The sequence below is a fragment of the Narcine bancroftii genome, chromosome 3 (genome assembly GCF_036971445.1).
Source record: "Narcine bancroftii isolate sNarBan1 chromosome 3, sNarBan1.hap1, whole genome shotgun sequence".
Taxonomy (NCBI): Eukaryota; Metazoa; Chordata; class Chondrichthyes; order Torpediniformes; family Narcinidae; genus Narcine; species Narcine bancroftii.
The window spans coordinates 361,993,699-362,014,303 of NC_091471.1; the positions used below are offsets into that span (position 1 = coordinate 361,993,699).

At 41.5% G+C, this 20,605-nt stretch overlaps 1 protein-coding gene across 6 annotated transcripts in view; it reads right to left on the reverse strand.

Annotated features, from left to right (window-relative positions):
* arsg (arylsulfatase G) overlaps window positions 1-20,605 on the reverse strand; it is a 139,351-nt gene that overhangs the window by 17,817 nt on the left and 100,929 nt on the right. For all 6 annotated transcript variants that reach the window (XM_069930076.1, XM_069930071.1, XM_069930074.1 and 3 more), the window contains 3 exons: window positions 20,037-20,174; window positions 18,155-18,351; window positions 2,919-2,999 (listed from right to left, as the gene is read on the reverse strand). In XM_069930076.1, the coding sequence (XP_069786177.1) occupies window positions 2,919-2,999; window positions 18,155-18,351; window positions 20,037-20,174 (416 nt within the window). The remainder of the gene's footprint in view (window positions 1-2,918; window positions 3,000-18,154; window positions 18,352-20,036; window positions 20,175-20,605) is intronic.

Sequence of the window (20,605 nt, forward strand, 5' to 3'; positions counted from 1 at the left end):
TGGGCCAAAACAAATTAAATTCAATTATTTCAAGAGTACAGAGAACCTGTGCCTATTCCTAGAAAAACAAGGTGATACCTGAATCATGTGAGAGTTGGGGAAGGATTTGAGCCACCTAAATTATTGGCAGATTAGAAATGTGATGCAAATCTGTTGATATCCAGATTTAACCTGAGAGCGTTAAGCAGCAAGATTTGGAAACCACATCAGGAGTGGCAGATTGGTCATTTAAATGGGATAATTGTCAAGAGGATTTAATTAAGGATGCAAAGGTTTACTGGCATTTGCCGATGTTACTTACAGAAGAGCAAACTTCAGGGTGGTGGAAATAGTGTTCATTATTTCCTGATAAACCTCTGGAGAATTACTGCTCATCTTGTTGCTCGACACTCACATTTCTGACTGCATTTAACAAGTCACTAGCAGACCTGTAAAAATTGGCAATGCTCTTGCAACAACATGGTGAGAACCATGAAAGGAGCTGTCTGGGCCATCACAGGGCCTCCTGAATTCACAGCCAACTACTGCTCACCATGCTAAAACTGTAAAACGTACAGTAGCTCATGACATAGGAGCAGTTTGGAGAAAGCCACACCCTGTAAAGATGGGAAACAGACAGAGGCTGTCTTCTCACCAAGGTAAGTACCTCAGTACAATTAGTCTCTGCAACCTTCGTCAATAAGACTGCCTGCTGGGCCCACTCTACCTGCAGCAGTCACAAAGGCCACAACTTCCATGTATTGGGATATCGCGGGGTTCTGCAGAACATAGCTGAAGGATTTCTCAGTTACCAACTGAGAAATGGCCTTCTTATGACATGGAAGGAGGGCATTTAGTGCATGGAGTTGTGTAGGTTCTTGGAGCTATCTCATTTCTCCCACATATATCCCCGTACCCTCTTCCCCCTCACATGCCCATTAATTCCATTTGATTCTCTGGCCATCCACATACACTAGAGGCAGACTACCCTACCGCACCGTTTTGGGAAGAACGGTTCCATTTATTTCAATAGCCTTCAACAGATAACACAAGGGGCCAGGACTGAAGCGTGATTGGTGGCAATGTGAAACAATGGCCTCAACTGCTGCACCATCCATGGGAGGTCCAAGGGATCAGATTAACCATGGTTGAGGGTGTCAGAATGCTCTGACCAGATTTGTAATCATTTGGTACTTCAAGGTTTCCCAAATCAATCTGAAAAGATTCCATTCCATTAACACACAGTTAGATGTGCCTCCTTCTGTGGTCAAAATGCCCATGATTCCTTCAGACTTTTAATCACCAATCCACCAGTTAGACTCAATGTGCACAATACATATTGTAAAGGCTTGCGATATCCTACCATTCATGCTTGTCATGGTCTTCTCCATACCCTTCACCACAGTGAGCAATGTAGCTCACACATGTACCAGCATCTCAAGCATTCTTTGTTGCTGCTATAGAAAATCCTGTTGTCCAATGGAGCCCTTGGTTCAACATCTCCATCTAGCTCAACAAATCACCTCAAAGCAGAAGTTGTGTCCAGTGTCAGTTTTGTGTCTGTTAATCACTCATTTATGATGGGTGAGGCAATGTGTGTGTCTGACTGACACCATTGGGGTGAGCATTTGTGGTGGTGTGTGGCAGTACACTCTCAGAAAGAGTGATGGTTCCAAAGGAAGCAAAGTCCTTCTTCTGCACAACTTGTTGGAAAGGGTAAAGAGGTGTGGTTAAAAACATGTTAGAATTTTCAAAGTGTTTAATTTAAGCTCATAATTATACACACAGTTTCTTTGTCATGCTTTAATATTTTGTGCTCTTCTTTGCTGTTGGGAGGGCAGAATAAAGAGAGTAATATCATGTTGCATCATCAAATGGAAGCAGAGGATTGATTGACGGCATTGTGGAAAGACAAGGATAATTGTGAGTGGTTGTACTGATGAGAATGTCAAGAAACATCCATGCTGAAAGAGGGAGTAATGTTTTGAACTAGAGTTAAGATGACAAGTTGAAGGCGTCAAAGTAATACTCACATCAGGCAGGTACCAGCTTGCACATCTATACTGAGCATTAAACTACTTGCACCATTGACTCCAGGAATCTATAGCAGAGAGATGGAGTTCTACTCCCATAGTTATTTCCAGCCTTCTTCCTTCCATCACTAGAGAAAATAGTATTCCTACATGTCTTTACCACTCCTTTTGTCATCCAGCAAGACCTTGTTGAACATTCTGGTGGGAATATCTTCCCTTTTCTTCCGAGTGTGCTTTAAATTTTAAACTTAAACACACTGCATGGTAACAGGCCATTTTGGCCAATGAATCTGTGCCCACCAATTTACATCCAATTAACCTAAACCTCAGTTGGTGCTTTTTGAATGGTGGGAGGAACCAGAGGTCCCAGGGAAAACCTGTGCATCCATGGGAAAGAACATAAAAGCTCCTTTTAGACAGCATGGGATTCGAACTCCAATTGCTGGCGCTGTAAAGGTGTTACGCCAACCATGCTGCAAAGTAACCAATGTCAGGAGTGGGAGTGCTTGGAACCTGCAAAGGCAGCAAACTTCCTGTTTCTAAAGGCCCTTTCAACAAACGATTCCAAATTATTACAAACATGTCATGATTCCCCCGACTTCTCAAAAAGTAAGCAAACTGGAACAAATGGAAATGTGCTCTATCAAACAAACACACTGACATACAAAAATTGATATGAGAAATTCCCGTACTTTGATCATAGCAGGAAGTTAAAACCAACCCACACCTAATCCCTGCCCCATACAAGCTCAACAATGTCTCTTTCCAATTAGCAATTTCAAAGTACAAAACACTGACGTACAAAGAAAAACAAAGACATGTCTGAAAGTGGAACTGCATCCCTGAATTAACACAAAATTTCCACACTTTTCTCTGGAAAAACAACTTCTTCATGAAGTTTGTTACCTTGCTGTGTCTGCCATGTGCCTACAAATGGACCGACACTTCCAGAAAACTCACATTTCTCAGACCATGGCCCATTGTCACCTACATGGGAAAATAATTTGATAAATTGATCATTTAGAGGCTTGGAAAGTGGGAGTGTCAGCCACTCAAAGATATTTATATAAGAACTGGTTGCTCAGTGACAATGTATATCACAATGCAGTAAGATGGAAGGTTCTATATTAATTTTAATCCTGTGGGTTTTAGTCAGAATTTCAATGGAAACCACCAAAGGAAGCTAGACAATGAGAACCTTTTGCAACATCATACAATTGTGTGAATTCGTAGCTTCCCAGTATGAATTGGTGAATTCTTCTGGCTTAAGTAGCGTGAGTATAAAAATCACGCTGTTTTAACAATATTGTATTTTCAATCCTGAAAAGCATAATCACATTTGTAGAAGCCAATTTAAATAAATGGAACAGAGATAACCAAACTGTTCCCACATTTCTGAATGTTTAATCTCAGTTATAGAGCTACATCATTGTTAAACTGTAGCATGGTGAGCAAATTTTGCTCGCACCTGAATGATGAGCAATCATTTTAAATAGTCATCATATTCCTACTTCAATTATTCTATGGTTAAAGCAGAGCTTATATCATGACCACAAGTTTAAAACCATCCATACATTCAATTGCAGAATGTTTGTAAAAAGTCATGGTGAATGTTTATAAGATTTTTCCACTGAGGTTAGATGAGATAAAAAGTAGAGGACATGGGTAAAGGAGGAAGGGAGAAAGGTTTGAAGGGAATCTTAGGTGGAACATCTTCATGCAGAGAGTGGTGGGAGTGTGGAACGAGCTGCCAGTGGAATTGGTGAATGCAGACTCAGTTTTGACAATTAAGAAAAATTTGGACAGGTACATGGTTGGGAGAGGTATGGAGGGATAAGTTTGGGGTGGAGGTCAGTGGGGCTAGTCAAATTAATAGTTTGGGATAGACTATAAGGGCCAAATGGCCTTTTAAAACAATTGATTATTTCTAAAATAGTTTACAGATGAAGATTAGTTCTAATCTCTGCCCAGAAGTTTGATCATATTGAACTGTTTTTAAGCCCAATGCAATAGAACACTAACGATACCAAAATATGAAAAACTGACATTACACACTACACTCATCCTCATTTTTATGACCTTTCCCTCTATCCACAGAATGATTTTCCTCCATGCCCATTGATTTCAACTTTCCCAGCACCTTTGGGTGCAAAAATCAGAATTTTCTTACTCAAATGAACTCCTTTCCCTTAGTATTTTTCAAGGTGAAATTTCTTCATAAGTTTGCAGGATGTTCATGGAGTGGGTCCATCCTTTTTGGCCTGATCCATTAGTGAGATTATTTGGAAAAAAAAATCACTGTTTTAAAATTACACTGGACAACAAAATTTTTCAAAAGGTTCACTTTCTGGAAGAAAAATGGGGATTATGATAAATAACTTCAAGCTGAACACAAAGATAATTTCAGATTTGCTATATCATGTAGGAAATTGGAGAAACATTAAAATAACTTTTATTGAATTTAGCATTTTAATGGCAAAATGATACTGACACTTTGCTTTAGTTGAACTGACCTAAAAATGTTTTGATGCTGATTTTCGTTTCTTCTCATCATCTGATGCCTCTCATGTCAGTGCCCAACATTAGTGATATAGCATTGATGGATTCCATGTGGCCTGATACCACTTTTCCATGGTTATAATGTCCTCGTGAAACCTCTCACCATGTTCATCACTGACTGCATCAAGTTGAAGCATATAATGGGAATTACATTTTTAATGTGAGAATAAAAGGAATCTTTGAACCAAAATACAGAAAAATAACTTTTCCTTTGTTTGCCTTGTAAAGGTACATAAAGAGGCTCTATTAATAAGAGAAAAAGGAGAAGAGAGTCCCTTCAGACATCGCGTATCCATGGATCCTGCCACCTCTTCTGATGCCACCACTTCCTGTTTCCCCTTAACTTCCATAGTTGCTCCTGTCCTGTCCAGTGATTAACCCAAACTTGAGGCATTCACGTCACACTTCCTCGATCTTTGGCTCCAAACCCCCAAATCATTGGGAAGCTGTTAGATAATTGATGTATCTTGAGAGGTCATGACCTTTCTTCAAACATTGTTCTCAAGTGCATGAAAATTTGATCAGAACAATCTCTGCAGGTATCCTTTGCCATATGATCACCAGCTCTGCAGAGGTCATGGCTCTTGTACCCTACCAAATCCATTAGGATAGTCAGTTGAGCCAATTAACCAAGGAACTTGTTCCAACAATTGATGTTGCAGATATTTCAATGATGGGAATGGACTGAAATTTAAATGTTATTATATTTAAACTTAAAATGTAAATTTAGACATACAACATGGTAATAGGCCTCTTCACACCATGAGTCCGTGCTGCCCAAATACACCCAATTGCGTTTTTGAAAGGTGGGAGAAAACCAAAGCACCCAGAAAAAACCCATGCAGACACAGGGAGAATGTACAAACTCCTTACAGACAGCGCGGAATTTTTACCCTGGTCATGGTTGCTGGCGCTGTAACAGCGTTGTTGTCATATAACATATAACATAACAATTACAGCACGGAAACAGGCCATTAGGCCCTTCTAGTCCGCACCGAACCAAACACCCCTTTCTAGTTGTTGCTAACTGCTACCATAGGATTTGTAGGAGTGCTGCGGGTTAGTACCAATTGTTCTTTTAAGGTAGATCCCTGACGTTAATTAACAGAGAAATGTGCAACAAGTAATGTTTTGAACTACTAATTGTGTCTTCTTGAGACAAAAATTGTATTCCATTCTAAATCTTTTTATATCAAAAAGATTTATTTGCATGAATAGGACTAAATTCTTTCTGTTCACACACTTCTTTCATCTCTATGTGCTGAAAATGTTTTTTTTTCTTGGCTTGGCTTCGCGGACGAAGATTTATAGAGGGGGTAAATGTCCACGTCAGCTGCAGGCTCGTTTGTGGCTGACGTCCGATACTCTTGTGCAATTTCCGTAAATTACCAAACTTCTGCAAATTATCTGTACAACAGACAATCTGTCCAACTACTGCAACTATTTAAGGAGCTACATTCTCTGTTGTAAGACTGAACAAAATTCACACATACTTCCATCGTTGTCGACATGCTTGGGAAGGCATTAAATGGTGCCTTCTACCATCTCACTCATCCACCCATCCACCCACCCACCCACTTCTCCATCTCACACCTCCTCAAACCATTTCAGAATATATATGACCCAGAGCTCAAGGGGTAATCAGTGATTCCATGGAAATTGCTTAAAAATTCAGAGGATGAAATAAACAAGGAAAGGTGAGATGATAGGATTACCTACAGTTTGCTGAGCATTGTAGCTATCCGAGCTGTCCTGATTGTATTGAATACAAAAGGGGTAATCTTTGCAGTTTCACTTCTCGGAGCAGACATTATTTGATAGAGCTAATTACTTTTGGTGAAATGGCTGAATATCATATGTAGCCTGTATCCAATTTTTTTTCCCAGTTTATTATTCTTTCACTGCTCGCCATAAAAAGCACTCAGACAATCTGGGGTCAAAGACTATCTCCTGTGTATCTCAGACAATCTAACTGGAGCTGACGGCTATTTAAATGATAAGATAAGACCAAAATTGAATCAACAACATAAACACATTGTTATTACAAAAACAACTATAGAAAAACTCCAATTTTATATTGTCTTTTTAAATATAGTAAAATCCCCAGTATCCAGAATTCAATCATCCAGCAAAAAAAATTGAGGAAATAAGTAAATAAATAAAAGTAAATAGAATAAATAAAAATTTAAATTCAAAATTGTAAAAGTAAATGTTCTCCGAAGAAACGCGCAACCCCTTGGTTAAGATAGGAGTAAACATTCAGCCAGCGGCGCGCCCCGGTCGTGTCCCACCTGTCGCAGCTATTTGAATAAAATTTCAATAAAGTTGAGTTTGAATAAAATGGCGGCGCCCAGGATGAAGAGCTGGCTGATGCCGCTCGCTGCTGGGATGAGTCTCCCAAAGTGCCTTCCTATCCCTGCCTAGTAATAATAAAGATTTAACTCGTTGGAAGGGGAGGGGGGGGGGTTAATTATGACGGCAGCAGTAAGTATAGTAGTTCAGGGCAGCAGTTAGCACAATGCTGTTACAGCTCCAGTGGCCGGGGGCTTGAAGTTATAATTACATTTTGTTAAGTTACGAGAATTACCTGATTAAAGTGAACTTTACCTAATTAAGGACGACAATACTGATTTTTTTCAAATTACTTTACATTTTGCACTCTTTTGTCTTTTAGACTGTTAATTCTTAATCTTTTTCTTCTTTGGCTTGGCTTCGCGGACGAAGATTTATGGAGGGGGTAAAAAGTCCACGTCAGCTGCAGGCTCGTTTGTGGCTGACAAGTCCGATGCGGGACAGGCAGACACGATTGCAGCGGTTGCAGGGGAAAATTGGTTGGTTGGGGTTGGGTGTTGGGTTTTTCCTCCTTTGCCTTTTGTCAGTGAGGTGGGCTCTGCGGTCTTCTTCAAAGGAGGTTGCTGCCCGCCAAACTGTGAGGCGCCAAGATGCACGGTTTGAGGCGTTATCAGCCCACTGGCGGTGGTCAATGTGGCAGGCACCAAGAGATTTCTTTAGGCAGTCCTTGTACCTTTTCTTTGGTGCACCTCTGTCACAGTGGCCAGTGGAGAGCTCGCCATATAACACGATCTTGGGAAGGCGATGGTCCTCCATTCTGGAGACGTGACCCATCCAGCGCAGCTGGATCTTCAGCAGCGTGGACTCGATGCAGGTATATTAATTAGCCATTGTAAAAATGAGGTCTCAGGCAACCAGAAAATTCTCATATTCGGCACCTGCAATTCCTGTAGGTGCTGAATCCTGGGGATTTTACTTTACACACAATACTGGATGATTTGCATAGTTATGAAACTGAAACCTACAGAATTACAGCATTATTTGCATGTTTGCAATGCATAAATGATGAAAGACGGCATATATGACCTGCAGGATACACATACAATAAAATTCCTTTTATCTGGAATTCAAGCAACTGGCAGTCTCAAGCAACCAGAGAGAAAAAAAAAATCAAGAAAAATAAATTGGTAAAAAATATGGAAGTTTAAAAATGCGGTGCCTTGATTTTACTTTGTCAATCACACAACATGCAATCTCAAGCAAGCAGAAAATACACTCACCCAGCATCAAATAATCCCCATAGATTCTGGATACCAGAGGTTTTACTGAATTTCTCATTTTGTTTCTCTATGAAGATAGCACATCAGATACTAGTTTGGACATTATTTTGGAGCTGGAAACATCCCTTAATGTCAAATTTGTTTCACTGTTTACTCCCTTTCATTAGTTGCTCACATACAGTTTGAAATCTGCCACAGATATATGTCTGTTCAAGGATAGCTGAATGATCTACAACCCAGATTTGTAATGGTTGTTATTTTAGCACCTCCAACAAATGGTTAAAAGAGGTAGTAGATTCCTTACATTAGAAGTGTATGGACTGAAATTTTCTCTCACCCTGAAGTTCCCCTGTTTGAGAGAGCATCAAATGGGAGGTGCAATGAGATAAGTGGGCAATACAAAGACAACGTGAAATTAAAAGAAAGTTTAAAAGGTGCAAAAAGAGAAGGACATAGACAGTACTATAGAGCATAGATTGGAAAATATTCATGTGTTCGGGCATTCGGAGATCAAGAGAAAGGTAGTGTTGGATTTTTTGAGGAGCAAGAAAGTGGAGAAATTTCATGGGCCTGATGGGATACGTCTTTGGTTATTGAAAGAAGCAAATGAAGAGATTGCTGTGGCCTTGATAAAAGATCTTTGCATTCTCACTAGTATCATTATGAAATGCTTCAAACGTTTGGTGATGGCACACATCAAAGCACACTTCCCAGAGATACAATCCACAGGACCATAAAAGTGGAGAGAAGATCACTGGAGTCTCCCTCCACCCCCTCATTGATGTCATGGATCATTGTCTGAAGAGGGCGCGCAAAATTGCACACAGCATCTTTCAGCTGCTCCCATCAGGAAAGAAATACAGGAATATCAGAGCCAGAACCACGAGGCTGAGAAACAGCTTATTCCCACAGGCAGTGAAAATAATAATGACCAAAGAAACTGCTCACGCTAACTCTCAAAGACTCTCATATTGATAAAACAATATTTATTTGTACATATGAATACGTGACCTGCATAAGTATTGTTTGTCTGTATGTGGGTTATGTCTGGTTGTGAGTCTGCACGTTTTGTACCGAGGTCTAGAGAATGTTGTTTCGTTAGGTTGTACTTGTGCAATCAGATGCCAATGAACTTGACTTGACAACAGGAGAGGTCACAGAGAAATAAAGAGTAGCTAATGTTGTACCTTTCTTCAAGAAGGAGAAAAAGATTAACTGGGAAATTATAGGCCAGCAAGCTTCACATCAGTGGCAGGGAAACAACTGGAAAGGATTCCTTGGGATAGGATTTATCCACATTTGGAAAGTCATAGATTAGGGACAGTCAACATGGTTTTGAGAGGGGCAGGTTTTACCAATTTGTTTTAATTTTTATAAGAGGTGACAAAGCTGGTTGATGAGGTTGGGACAGTGGATGTTGTGTACATAGACTTTAGTAGGCATTTGACAAGGTCCCTCGTGGCATGCTCATTCAGAAGGTGCAGATGTATGGGATCCATGGTGGGTTGATGGTTTGCATTTGAAATTGGCTGGATCAGAAGACAGAAGGTAGTGTTAGAAGGCAGTTACTCTGGAGGCCTGTGACCAGTAGAATTTAGCATGGATCAGTATTGAAACCCTTGTTGTTTGTGATATTTATAAATGACGGATGAAAAAATCTGCGGATGATACAAAGTCTGCTGGAGTTGTGGACAGTGAGGAGCAGTGTTCTCAACCTTTTCTTTCCACTCACATACAGTGAAACCCCAATTTAACATGACCTGATTTAATATGAAATCAGATATAATGTGACCCACTCCTGGATCCGGGGCTTTTGGCAGGGCAGCGAGCGGTGAAGTGGCACCCAGCTGTCCCTCAGGTCAGCAGGAGATGTGCACACCGGCAGCCGCTGGTCGAAGCAGAGAGTCAGGCTGGTCTGCAGCAGCCAGTGCAGGCAGCAGTCGTAACACACAGGGTTGTTGCCCAGGCACAGCATGGACAGGCTGCGTGCCAACGGCAGTGCATTCTCTTTCAGCGTGGCCAGCTCCCTCAGCTTGTACAGTTGCCAAAGATTCTGCTCCTGCAGGGAGTTGATGCCCAGATAACTCAGATGGAGTGTGGCCAGGTTGTGCAGGTAGGACAGGGATTCGGTTGGGTGAGGCAGGTTGAAATGCTACTGCTGATGTTCTCGCTGTCTAAGTGTGACCCCGATATAGCGCAACCCTGCTTTCTCCACAATGCTATTTTCTGGACCCAAATGATCACATGATAACAAGGTTTCACTGTACTACCCTAACCCTAACCACACAGCACCTATGGCATAGGATGCTTTAGATGCTCTGTGGTTAGTAAGGGATTACTTAAGGTGGTATGTGAATGGAAAAAAAGGATGAAACCACTGAGGGTTACGAAATAATATAACAGGATAAATACCAGTTACAGATAAAGGCAGAGTAATGGCAGATGGAGTTTAATCCTGACAAGTGTGAGATGTTGCCCTTTTGGAAGTCAAATGTAAGGTGAATGCACAGTTAACAGCAGGATCGATCTGGAATCCAGGTCGAAAGCGCAATGAAAATGACCATGTAAGTAGATAGAGTGATAAAGAAGGCGTATGGTATGATTAATTGGTGGGGGGGGGGGAGGGGGAAAGGAGACACTGAATATAAAAGTTACTTTGTCATGCTGTACCCAGATAAAACTTTGGTTAATCTGCACTTAGAACACTGTGCGTAATTCTTGTTGCCCCATTACAGGAAGAATGTGAAGGCTTTGGAAAGGGTACAGAAGAGGATTACCAGGATGTTACCTGCTTCAGATGGCGTGAGTCATGGGGAGACAAACTTGCGTTATTTTCTCTGGATCACAGGAGGCTGAGGCGAGACCGGATATAGGTTTATAACATCATGAGGGACATTGATAGGACAGATGGTTAGAATCTTTTCCCCAGGATAGATATCACATACCAGAGGACATGTGATTAGGGTGAAGTGGAGCAATTTAAAGGGAAAAGTTCTGAGTAAATATTTTACACAGAGGTGCCTGGAATGGGCTGGCAGGTGTAGCGGTAAGCAGATGCATTGGTAGCATTGAAGAGGCTTTTATATCGACACATGAATATGAAAGTGATAGAGGGCTGTCCATCAAGTGCAAGCAGCAGAGTTTTAGTTTGATTTGGACATCATGTTCAGCACAGACATGGGGGCCAAAGGGTCTGCTCCTGTGCTGAATTCTTCTGTGTTCCATGGCAAACAAAGAAATTGTCATATTTTCAAGAATAATAATAACTACAAAATGTTTGAAGTGAAACTCTGAATTATCTTTTCATCTTTCACAAATATTCAATGAGCGTTGATGTTCAGTAAATGTCAAATTTTGAAATTAATAAAAATAACGATTTGAAATTTGTTATGAAGGTTTGTTCCCCCAGAACCAAGCAAGTTTACCTGAGGAATTTCTGTTGGGATACTGACCATGATATGATGTAACATCCATTGGGTTTATATGGTGAATTGCATTCACAAACTTAAAAAAGTACAAATTCATGTTCTGTATACTTCTATATTTCAGAGGATAATCTGATGGAGCTGGGTTGGCCTATACTGGGGGACTGGGAAGGCCTATACTGGGGGACTGGGTAGGTGTATACTGGGGGACTGGGTAGGCCTATATTGGGGGATTGGGTAGGTCTATACTGGGGGACTGGGTAGGCCTATATTGGGGGATTGGGTAGGTCTATACTGGGGGACTGGGTAGGTCTATACTGGGGGACTGGGTAGGTCTATACTGGGGGACTGGGTAGGCCTATATTGGGGGATTGGGTAGGTCTATACTGGGGGACTGGGTAGGCCTATACTGGGGGACTGGGTAGGTCTATACTGGGGGACTGGGTAGGTCTATACTGGAGGACTGGGTAGGTCTATACTGGGGGACTGGGTAGGTCTATACTGGGGGACTGGGTAGGCCTATATTGGGGGATTGGGTAGGCCTATACTTTTGTTGAGTAAACAATGTCCATATAACCATATAACCATTTACGGAGCGGAAACAGGCCATCAAGAGTCAAGAACCTTCAAGCTGTTTATAACAAGACTGAAATGATGAGAAAGAGATGATATAAAGCAATAAGAGCCAATTCTCCCATTTGTTGTTGAATAATTTCAAAGATTGCAAGTTTTTGGATTGGGTATCTATAACAAAGAGAAACAGGTACTTAAGTTAACAGACAGCAGGTTATTGTGATTGAGATGTTGCAATAACTTCTTGCTTACAGCAATGTCTCTGAGCTTTGACTTAAATGACAGTAAGGGTATTGGTCTATAGTTATCTAGATTGGACTTTAGTTTCTTTTAGATAAGCATAAAACTTGTTTCTTTCCATATGGGGAGGCCAGTTTCAGTTGATAGGAACATTCACTTACATGACCTAAAATTCTTAGGTGCTTTTAATCGCAGCCATGGGGAGGGGGAGACGGGGGGGAGGTAGGTGATGAATCCAGATATTATGGGAAATCTGCCAGATTTCAATTCAAAAGAAAGGGCTAAGCGCCAGGCATTAGGAATCTCTCCTGGAGCTTCAGTTGTTTAATCCATGGAATAAAAAATGCAGCCTCCATCATTGACCAAGTTTAAAGCACAGTTTGGTTGTATGATATGTGTTGCCAATTAATGTTGGTTCCATTGATGAGCGTGATTAGGATCAGTGGCAGATGGATGGAGAATTTCTTGCCCACTGGCTCACCTACCGGACAGAGAGTGGTGGCAATTATTGGTGTTTGTAACAGTGTCGGTGACCAAATTGTGACACAGTTCATTGAACGTGATGATCAACTTATCCCTAAGAAAAAAGAATAAGCTGGAAACATTCATCAGTTTAGGCAGTATCTGCGGAAGGAAAATCAGAGATAATTTTCAGGTTGAAGACTTTTCGTTATCACTTAGAATAATGAGAACCATGGTGCTTGACCCGCTGACAGTTTATCCCTTGTTCTCCTTATCATATCCCAATTCCCCTTCATTCCATCATCTCTTGAATTACAATGTGGAGAAGATGCACTCTAATCTGGATACTTCCCCTCACTGGAAGGTATCATTTGAAGAGCATTCATAATGTCTCACGTGCAACTCTGTCAGAATTACCTGCCAGTCAGCTAGCCCAATGCCCTCATGGCTAGGTTGTGCCATTCCTAGCTAGGTCACGTCTACACAATGCAGCTTGTAATTAGTCTCCAGGCTTGTTTTACTGAAGATCAATGCATCCCACCACTTTAGAGAGGGAGAAAAGTCAAAATTGCAAGCAGGTCACATGATTGTCAATGGAATAAAAATCTATCAACAGCAAACATCATGTAGATACATCATGTAGATACATCATGTAGATACATATGGGTGATCTATTGAAAATTCTCACTTGACAATAAAAATATTTTAAGATTTTGATTTGGTCAATCATTCTTGAATTTTGCTTGAGCAAATGTTTAGGTGAAAGTCTACCAAAGCTGGGATTGTAGTAAAAACACAGAAATGCTGGAGGAACTCAGCAAGTATATAACCAATGTTTCAGGCCTGTGCCCTTCGTTAAGGTATGAGGAAAAAGCAGGCAGGCGACTGAATAAAAAGCTGGGGGCAGAAGTGAGGAAAGGGCAGGGGGAGGAGCACAGGCCACTAGGCAAAAGGTGATAATTGGATGTAGACAGGAGTGAAGATGTGAGAATTGATCGGGGGAGGGATGGCTCTGTGAACGCAGAGCTGGAGGAAAGGAAACAGAAGGGAAAGAGAGAGAGCGTGGAAGAGGAATGGAGACAGAGGGATAAGGACAGGGGAGAGATGCCGGGTGGAGGGGGAATTGGGGTGAGGGGTGGATAACAGAATCTGGAGAAGTAGGTGCTGATTCCATCTGGTTGGAGGGTGTCCTGATAGATTATGAGGTGCTGTTCCTCCAATTTGCAGGTGATCTCAGTCTGGCAGTACATGAATCCATGGACAGACATGTTGGGATGGGAATGTGGCAGGGAATTGAAATGATTGACCACTGGGAGATCCATGCTATTGCAATGGATAGAATGAAGGTTTTCAACAAAGCAATCTTCCAGTCTGTGTCCAGTCTCTCCAATGTAGAGGAGACTATAACGGAGCACCTGATACAGTACATGGCCCCTGCAAATTCACAAATGAAGTGTTGCTTCACTTCGAAGGACTGCTAATGGTGAAAGGGAGGAGGTGTGGGTGCAAGTGTAGCATTTCACAGTGATATATGGGAATTGGTGGGAAGGGAGGAGTGGACAAGGGAGTCACAGAGAGAACCTTCCCTGAGGAAGGTGGAGAGGGGAGGATGTATCTGGTGGTTTGATCACGTAGTAAGTGGCAGAAATGGTGGAGGATGATATGTTGGATGCGGAGGCTAGTGGAGTGGTAGTTAATGTCAAGGGGAATTCAGTCCTTGTTTTGTGTGGTGCGGAAGAGGCCAGGGAAGATGTGTGGGTAATGAAAGATATGTGGGTGAGGGCTGAAATAATAGTGGTAGGGAAACCATGCTTTTTGAAGAAGGAGAACACCTCAGATGGTTAGATCCAAGGGAAGGATAGATATGAACTCTGGAATGGAACAGTTTATTTCATTTATGGGGTATGAGCAGTACTGTAATTTAATGATAATCCTGAATTATTCTCGAGAAGATGATGAGGAGTCACCTTCTCCACCTGTCAGAATGTATTTGGATGCATAATTTCCACTGGTGCTGCATGATTGCAATTACTGTTCTTAGAGGGCGAAGAAGTTGTGAGCTTTTCAGAAACTCTTTCTGAAGCCTTGATGATTTCCTATTGGGTATAATGTAGGAGGTAACTAGTCCAGAAAACTTTGTTTGTACTGGAAGAGGTGCATATTCAGGGACTTCTTAAGCAAGCTATTTTGCTCTAGATCATGTCAAATTTTTTGAGAGCTGTATTTAGCCAGGCAAATGGAGAATATTCCATCAGACTCCATCCCTGGTTTCAATAATGTAGCCAAATGTTTTGATGGCCCTGGAGTAGTTTATGGTTAGGCTTAGGATAACATGGGGAGGTTACAGAGCCTGTTGGAAAAAAAAGCCTGTTCTTGATTCAAGAGGTGCTGGACTTCAAGTTTCTGTACCTGAAGACAGCAGTGAGAAGAGGTTGGGACTGGGGCGATGGGGGATCCTTCATGACGAAGGCTGCCTCATTGAGGCAGCATCTCACATCGATGTTTTCAATGAGCTGGAAGTCTGTGCCTGTGATGGACTTGGCCAGGTTTGTAAGTTTCTGCAGTCTTCTGCTTTCCTGGGCACTTGAGTTTCCAAACAAGGCAGTGATGCAACCAGTTAGTGTACTTTCCACTATACACACTTAGAAGTTTGACAGAATATTTGACAACATGCAAATCTCCTCAGATTTCTGAGGAAAATAGAAGCACTGGGGTGCTTTCTTCACAGTATCCTTAATGTGCTGACCTCCAGAGGTGGTCTGCTGATTTATAGATTCGGAGGAACTTTTCGGCACAGTTCGCCTCGTGGTTAGCACCACGCTATTGCAGCGCCAGCATTCAGAATTAGGTTTTGTATCTGGCACTGTCTCTGAGGAGTTTGTACATTCTCCCTGTGTCTACATGGATTTCCTCCGGGTGCTCTGGTTTCCTCCCACTGATCAAAATGCAACGGGGGTTTTAGATCAATTGGGTATAATTGGGCAGCATGGCCTCATGGGCCAAAAGGGCATGTTAATCTGTTGTAAGTCTAAATTTAAAAAAAACTTTTAAAACACTTGAAGGTACGAACCCTTTCCGCTGTTGACCTGCCATGTTCATGCCCCTTAGTCTCCCTTTCCTAACATCTACAATATATTTGCAGATGTTGAGAGCAAGTTTGATGTTCATCCACCGCACAACCAGATACTTGATCTCCATTCTCTATTCTGAGTCATCAATACCTGTCATTCGGCAAACAATGGTGGTGTCATCAGCGAATTTATAGATTCCGTTGGAACCGAACATAGCTGCACAATCACGAGTTGCGGGGGAGGGGGCAACCTTTTAAATTTAAATTTCATAGAGCACGGTAACAGGCCATTTTGTCCCAAGGGTCCGTGACATACTCGTGGGCTGAAATGGCCTGTTCCTGTGCTGGATGTCTAAATTAAAAATTAAAAGGTTGCCCACCCCTGAGAGCAGGGGACTAAGCATGCAGCATTGAGGTGACCCTGCAAGGATGGTCAGTGAGGAGGAAGTGATCATCCGCACTGATTGAGGTCTGCTGATGAGGAAATAAACTGTGGCAGATCCTTGAGTCTCATTATTCATTTTGCTGGTATGTTGATGTTAAACGACAAGCAGCCTGATGCAGGTGTTTTTGTGCTCCAGGTGATCTAACACAGGGCAGAAGACCAGTGAAATAGCATCCAATGTTGATCTGTTGTTATGATAGACATTGGGCCCAGATGCTTTCTGATACAGGAGTTGATTTACTCCATGACCAACATCTCACAGATGTGATAGATTCAAGTGCCACCAGCCAAGAGGCAGCTCAGTTTGTCCTTGTGCAATGGTCTGTTGGATGTCCTTTTGAAGCAGTTCAGGTCCTAAGACCACAGCAGCAAGAGGATGAAAATGTTTGCAAAAAAAAAAAACTCCAGCCAGTTGGCCTGCACAGGTTTAAAAGACAAGGTCGGGTTCACTGTGAGGTGTGGCAGAACAGTTCACTGCTACAAATCTCAGTGATAATTGCTTTGAAGAACCTAATCAGGACACTGCAGTTCACTCCCACACACATGAAATATGAATTCCTTAAAATATTTTGTCAGATAGCATTGTTAAACAGAACTCTTATCTCTTCCATTCTTGTCAAGGTGGGCTCCTCTCTTTCTGGTCCTGATGAAGACTCAGTAGATTGACCCCAATGCTCCCATTCCCATTGCAAAATGGGCTCAGAATCTTATCTTTCTGAACGTTCTTATTCAGTGGAGAGCGTAACTGACATTAACCTATCCAATTCCTAATCAACCTGGAAGTAAATACCAGAGGTCAGCAATTTTGCTACTGAAAGCAGAATTCCTTTGAGGGTATCAGTATCACTCAGTGGGTTAATGGGATGGGCAGGCATCAAAATTGGCTTTGCAAAGTGTCTGGCTTCATCAACTGCGGATTCCACACACAAGGTATCACTGCATTCAATTTGCCAAATTGTTAACTTGTGCAACAAATATGGTCGTGCAATTTGCAAACAAAATTCCAAGCAAATATACCTGTTCTACAGCAAAATGGATAAAAATAGAGAGTAAAACATTAAAGGAAAAACACAATGCTGGAGAAACTCAGCAGTGAACTCATATAGCACAGAAAAAAAGTACATTATGTTCAGGCGCTTGCCCACATTTTACTCATGTCTTGTTGAAGGGCTCAAACCCGAAACGTTGGTTAGGTATCATTTCCTTTGCTACATAAAGTACACTATTTGACCTGCTGAGTTTCTCCAGCATTGTGTTTTTATTAAAAGTAGAGGGAAATTTATGCAAGTTCTGGTGTATAATTGAACTGTAAAATAGATATGAAAACATTAATAATGTTGACATATTAGAGAATGGTATAGAAAATGAATATTGTGTTAATATTGTGATGTTTCCAGTAGAGGGAGGGTCTAGGACTAGAAGGCACTTCTCCGAATAAAAGGACATCTCCTTGGAACAAAGGAGAAACAGCTTCAGCCAGAGGGTGGTAAATTCGATGCGACAGATGGCTGTGGGGGCCACCCTTGGATATATTTAAAGTGGTTGATAGATTCTTAATTAGTAAGGGTGTGAAAGGTTATAGAGAAAATACAGGAAAATGTGTTTTTGAGCAGAAAAATACATCAGCCATGATTTGAACGGCAGAGCAAACTCAATGGGCCAAATGGTCTAATTCTGCTCCTCCGCCTTATGATCTAATACTGTGTAAAATTCATGACGACTTTTAAATTTATTAACAGTGAATGAAAAGATTTTAAAAAGTATCGAATGATAACTATAAATTAAACATTCCATACCAGCAAACCACACGAGTGTGTTATTTTGATCATCTGCATTAACTTCTTCCAGTATGCGGCCAATTGCATTGTCCAGCTCTCGAAGGCCATCTCCATATGGACCACGTGTGGAGGTGTTCGCAAATTGAGAATTATACTGTAAAGGAACGTGCATATGGGCTGGTGCAAAGTATAGGAAGAATGGGTACATACTCTCCCTTAAGAAAAACAGAAGAGGAAAGTCAATAAGATCATGAGATAAAAATGCTTTTTTCTAAAAATGTGCAATCTGATAATGCAGCAACTAAGGCCCTGATGACGAAGGCAATTTGATAACAGCAGGTTTGCCCAATAGTCCAATCAGCCTTTTTATCTTTCAAACATCACGTCAAATTCAGCTCAATCTATTTGAGTTTACAGGTTTGAATATTCCTCAAAGAATGGAGGGAAGTCTTATATACCTTCATTAAAAAAAACACTGGGCAAATGAGAGACCATGGAGATCAGGGATTGAACTTTTAGAGGTGCCACTCCATATAGTTGAACCAGAGGGCCCAATGAATACCAAGTCCATAAGGATCAGAAATCTATCAAATGTGATCCTTGATCTGCATTAGGGAGAAACTGTACTATAATTCTTTGATCCTTGGGTTAAGAAGGGAAAAATCACTGCTCCGTGCAATAGCATTTGTGCAAAAAAGAAAGTCTGTGGGTGCTGTGATTGAAGTAAAAACACCCAGAATGGAACTCAGCCATTCTTAGAGCGCCATAGGAAGGAAGTAAAGATATATTACTGAAATTTCAGGCCTTCCTGAAGGAATAAAGCAAAGGACAGGAAGGTGTCTGAATAAAGACAAAACTGGCTGGGGTAGGAGCCCAGCCAACAAAAGGTGTTAAATAATTGTGAAGACAGTAGAGGAGAGAATTGATTTTGGCTCTGTGAAAGGACACCAAGGGAAAAGGGAGAGAGAGAGAGAGAGAGAGAGAGAGAGAGAGTGCGCAGAGCTGGGAGAAAGGTGACAGGGGAAGAAGTCGGGGGTGTGGTTTAACAGAAGCAGTGGAACTCAGTTCCTGACAGCAAGGGATAAGGGCTGGGAACTAGAATTTTAGGGCAGATCTTCTTTCTTTGGCTTGGCTTCGCAGATATATTTGTAACCAAACAAAAAATTTCCCTCCCCACCTTCATTTCCTTTGATACTAAGAGAACAGCTGCTTTGCATGACAATGGATCCCTCAAAATAAAGACAGTTCTGTGAAGCGCCAATGCCACAGAATTAGAAATGAAAGGTTATAGTCATGGGCTGGGTAGCTTTATGACTTTTATTTTAATGTGTTAATGCAATATTACACAATTACAGGACTTCGGTGAAGGTTATTTTTGGTAAATTGCACAAGCAACCACCAGCCTCAAGCAATCGGCAAAAAAAATTGCAGAAAACAAATACCATAGGTGAAATATACGGAAGTTTTGGGCTGATATCGCCTCAAACCGTGCATCTTGGCGCCTCACAGTTCGGCGGGCAGCAACCTCCTTTGAAGAAGACCGCAGAGCCCACCTCACTGACAAAAGACAAAGGAGGAAAAACCCAACACCCAACCCCAACCAACCAATTTTCCCCTGCAACCGCTGCAACCGTGTCTGCCTGTCCCGCATCGGACTTGTCAGCCACAATCGAGCCTGCAGCTTACGTGGACTTTTACCGCCTCCATAAATCTTCGTCCGCGAAGCCAAGCCAAAGAAAACAAAATAAAGTTGGCGCACCCCGCCATCCGTTTGCTAATCACACAACACACAGTCTTAAGCAACTGTAAAATTCACTTATCTGGAATCTAGGTGCCGGATACCAGAATTTTACTGTATTGAATGTTATGACTCCTGAACGGTCTATTGGATTTCACTGACCTGGCCTTCTGGATGAATTGTATGACTTTTTCTGTATATCTCTCTGTCAAACTGCTGAGATTAACAGGTTGTTCCACAATCTTTTGGTTTTCAAGGAGAGGTAACGCTATATCTCTGGTGCATGGACTGACTTTACAGCTGAAGAAGAAAAAAGAACACAGTAAAACATAGAAACATAGAAGATAGGAGCAGGAGTAGGTCATTCGACCCTTCGAGCCTGCTCCACCATTCAACGAGATCATCTTAAAGTAGGCCTATTTGATCTGGGCTTCAAACAGAAATGATAATTAATCAACTCAAATATTCACCACATTGACTTTAATGTAATTTCAAGGAAAATCTGAAAATCCCAAACAAAAATGTGTTTATCACTTTGTCTTCAAGTACAAGGTACGTACAGAGTTGGTGACAATGAAAACATACTTTCTCATTAGTTGGTGGTAGTCAGCAGGTATGCACATGATAGCAACCAGTGCTCTGATAGGTTTATGTACATTAGGTGTAGGGTGATATCAATGACCACACAAACTCAATGTTTCAATTTAACTTTTTGGATGAGTTTAAGGCTC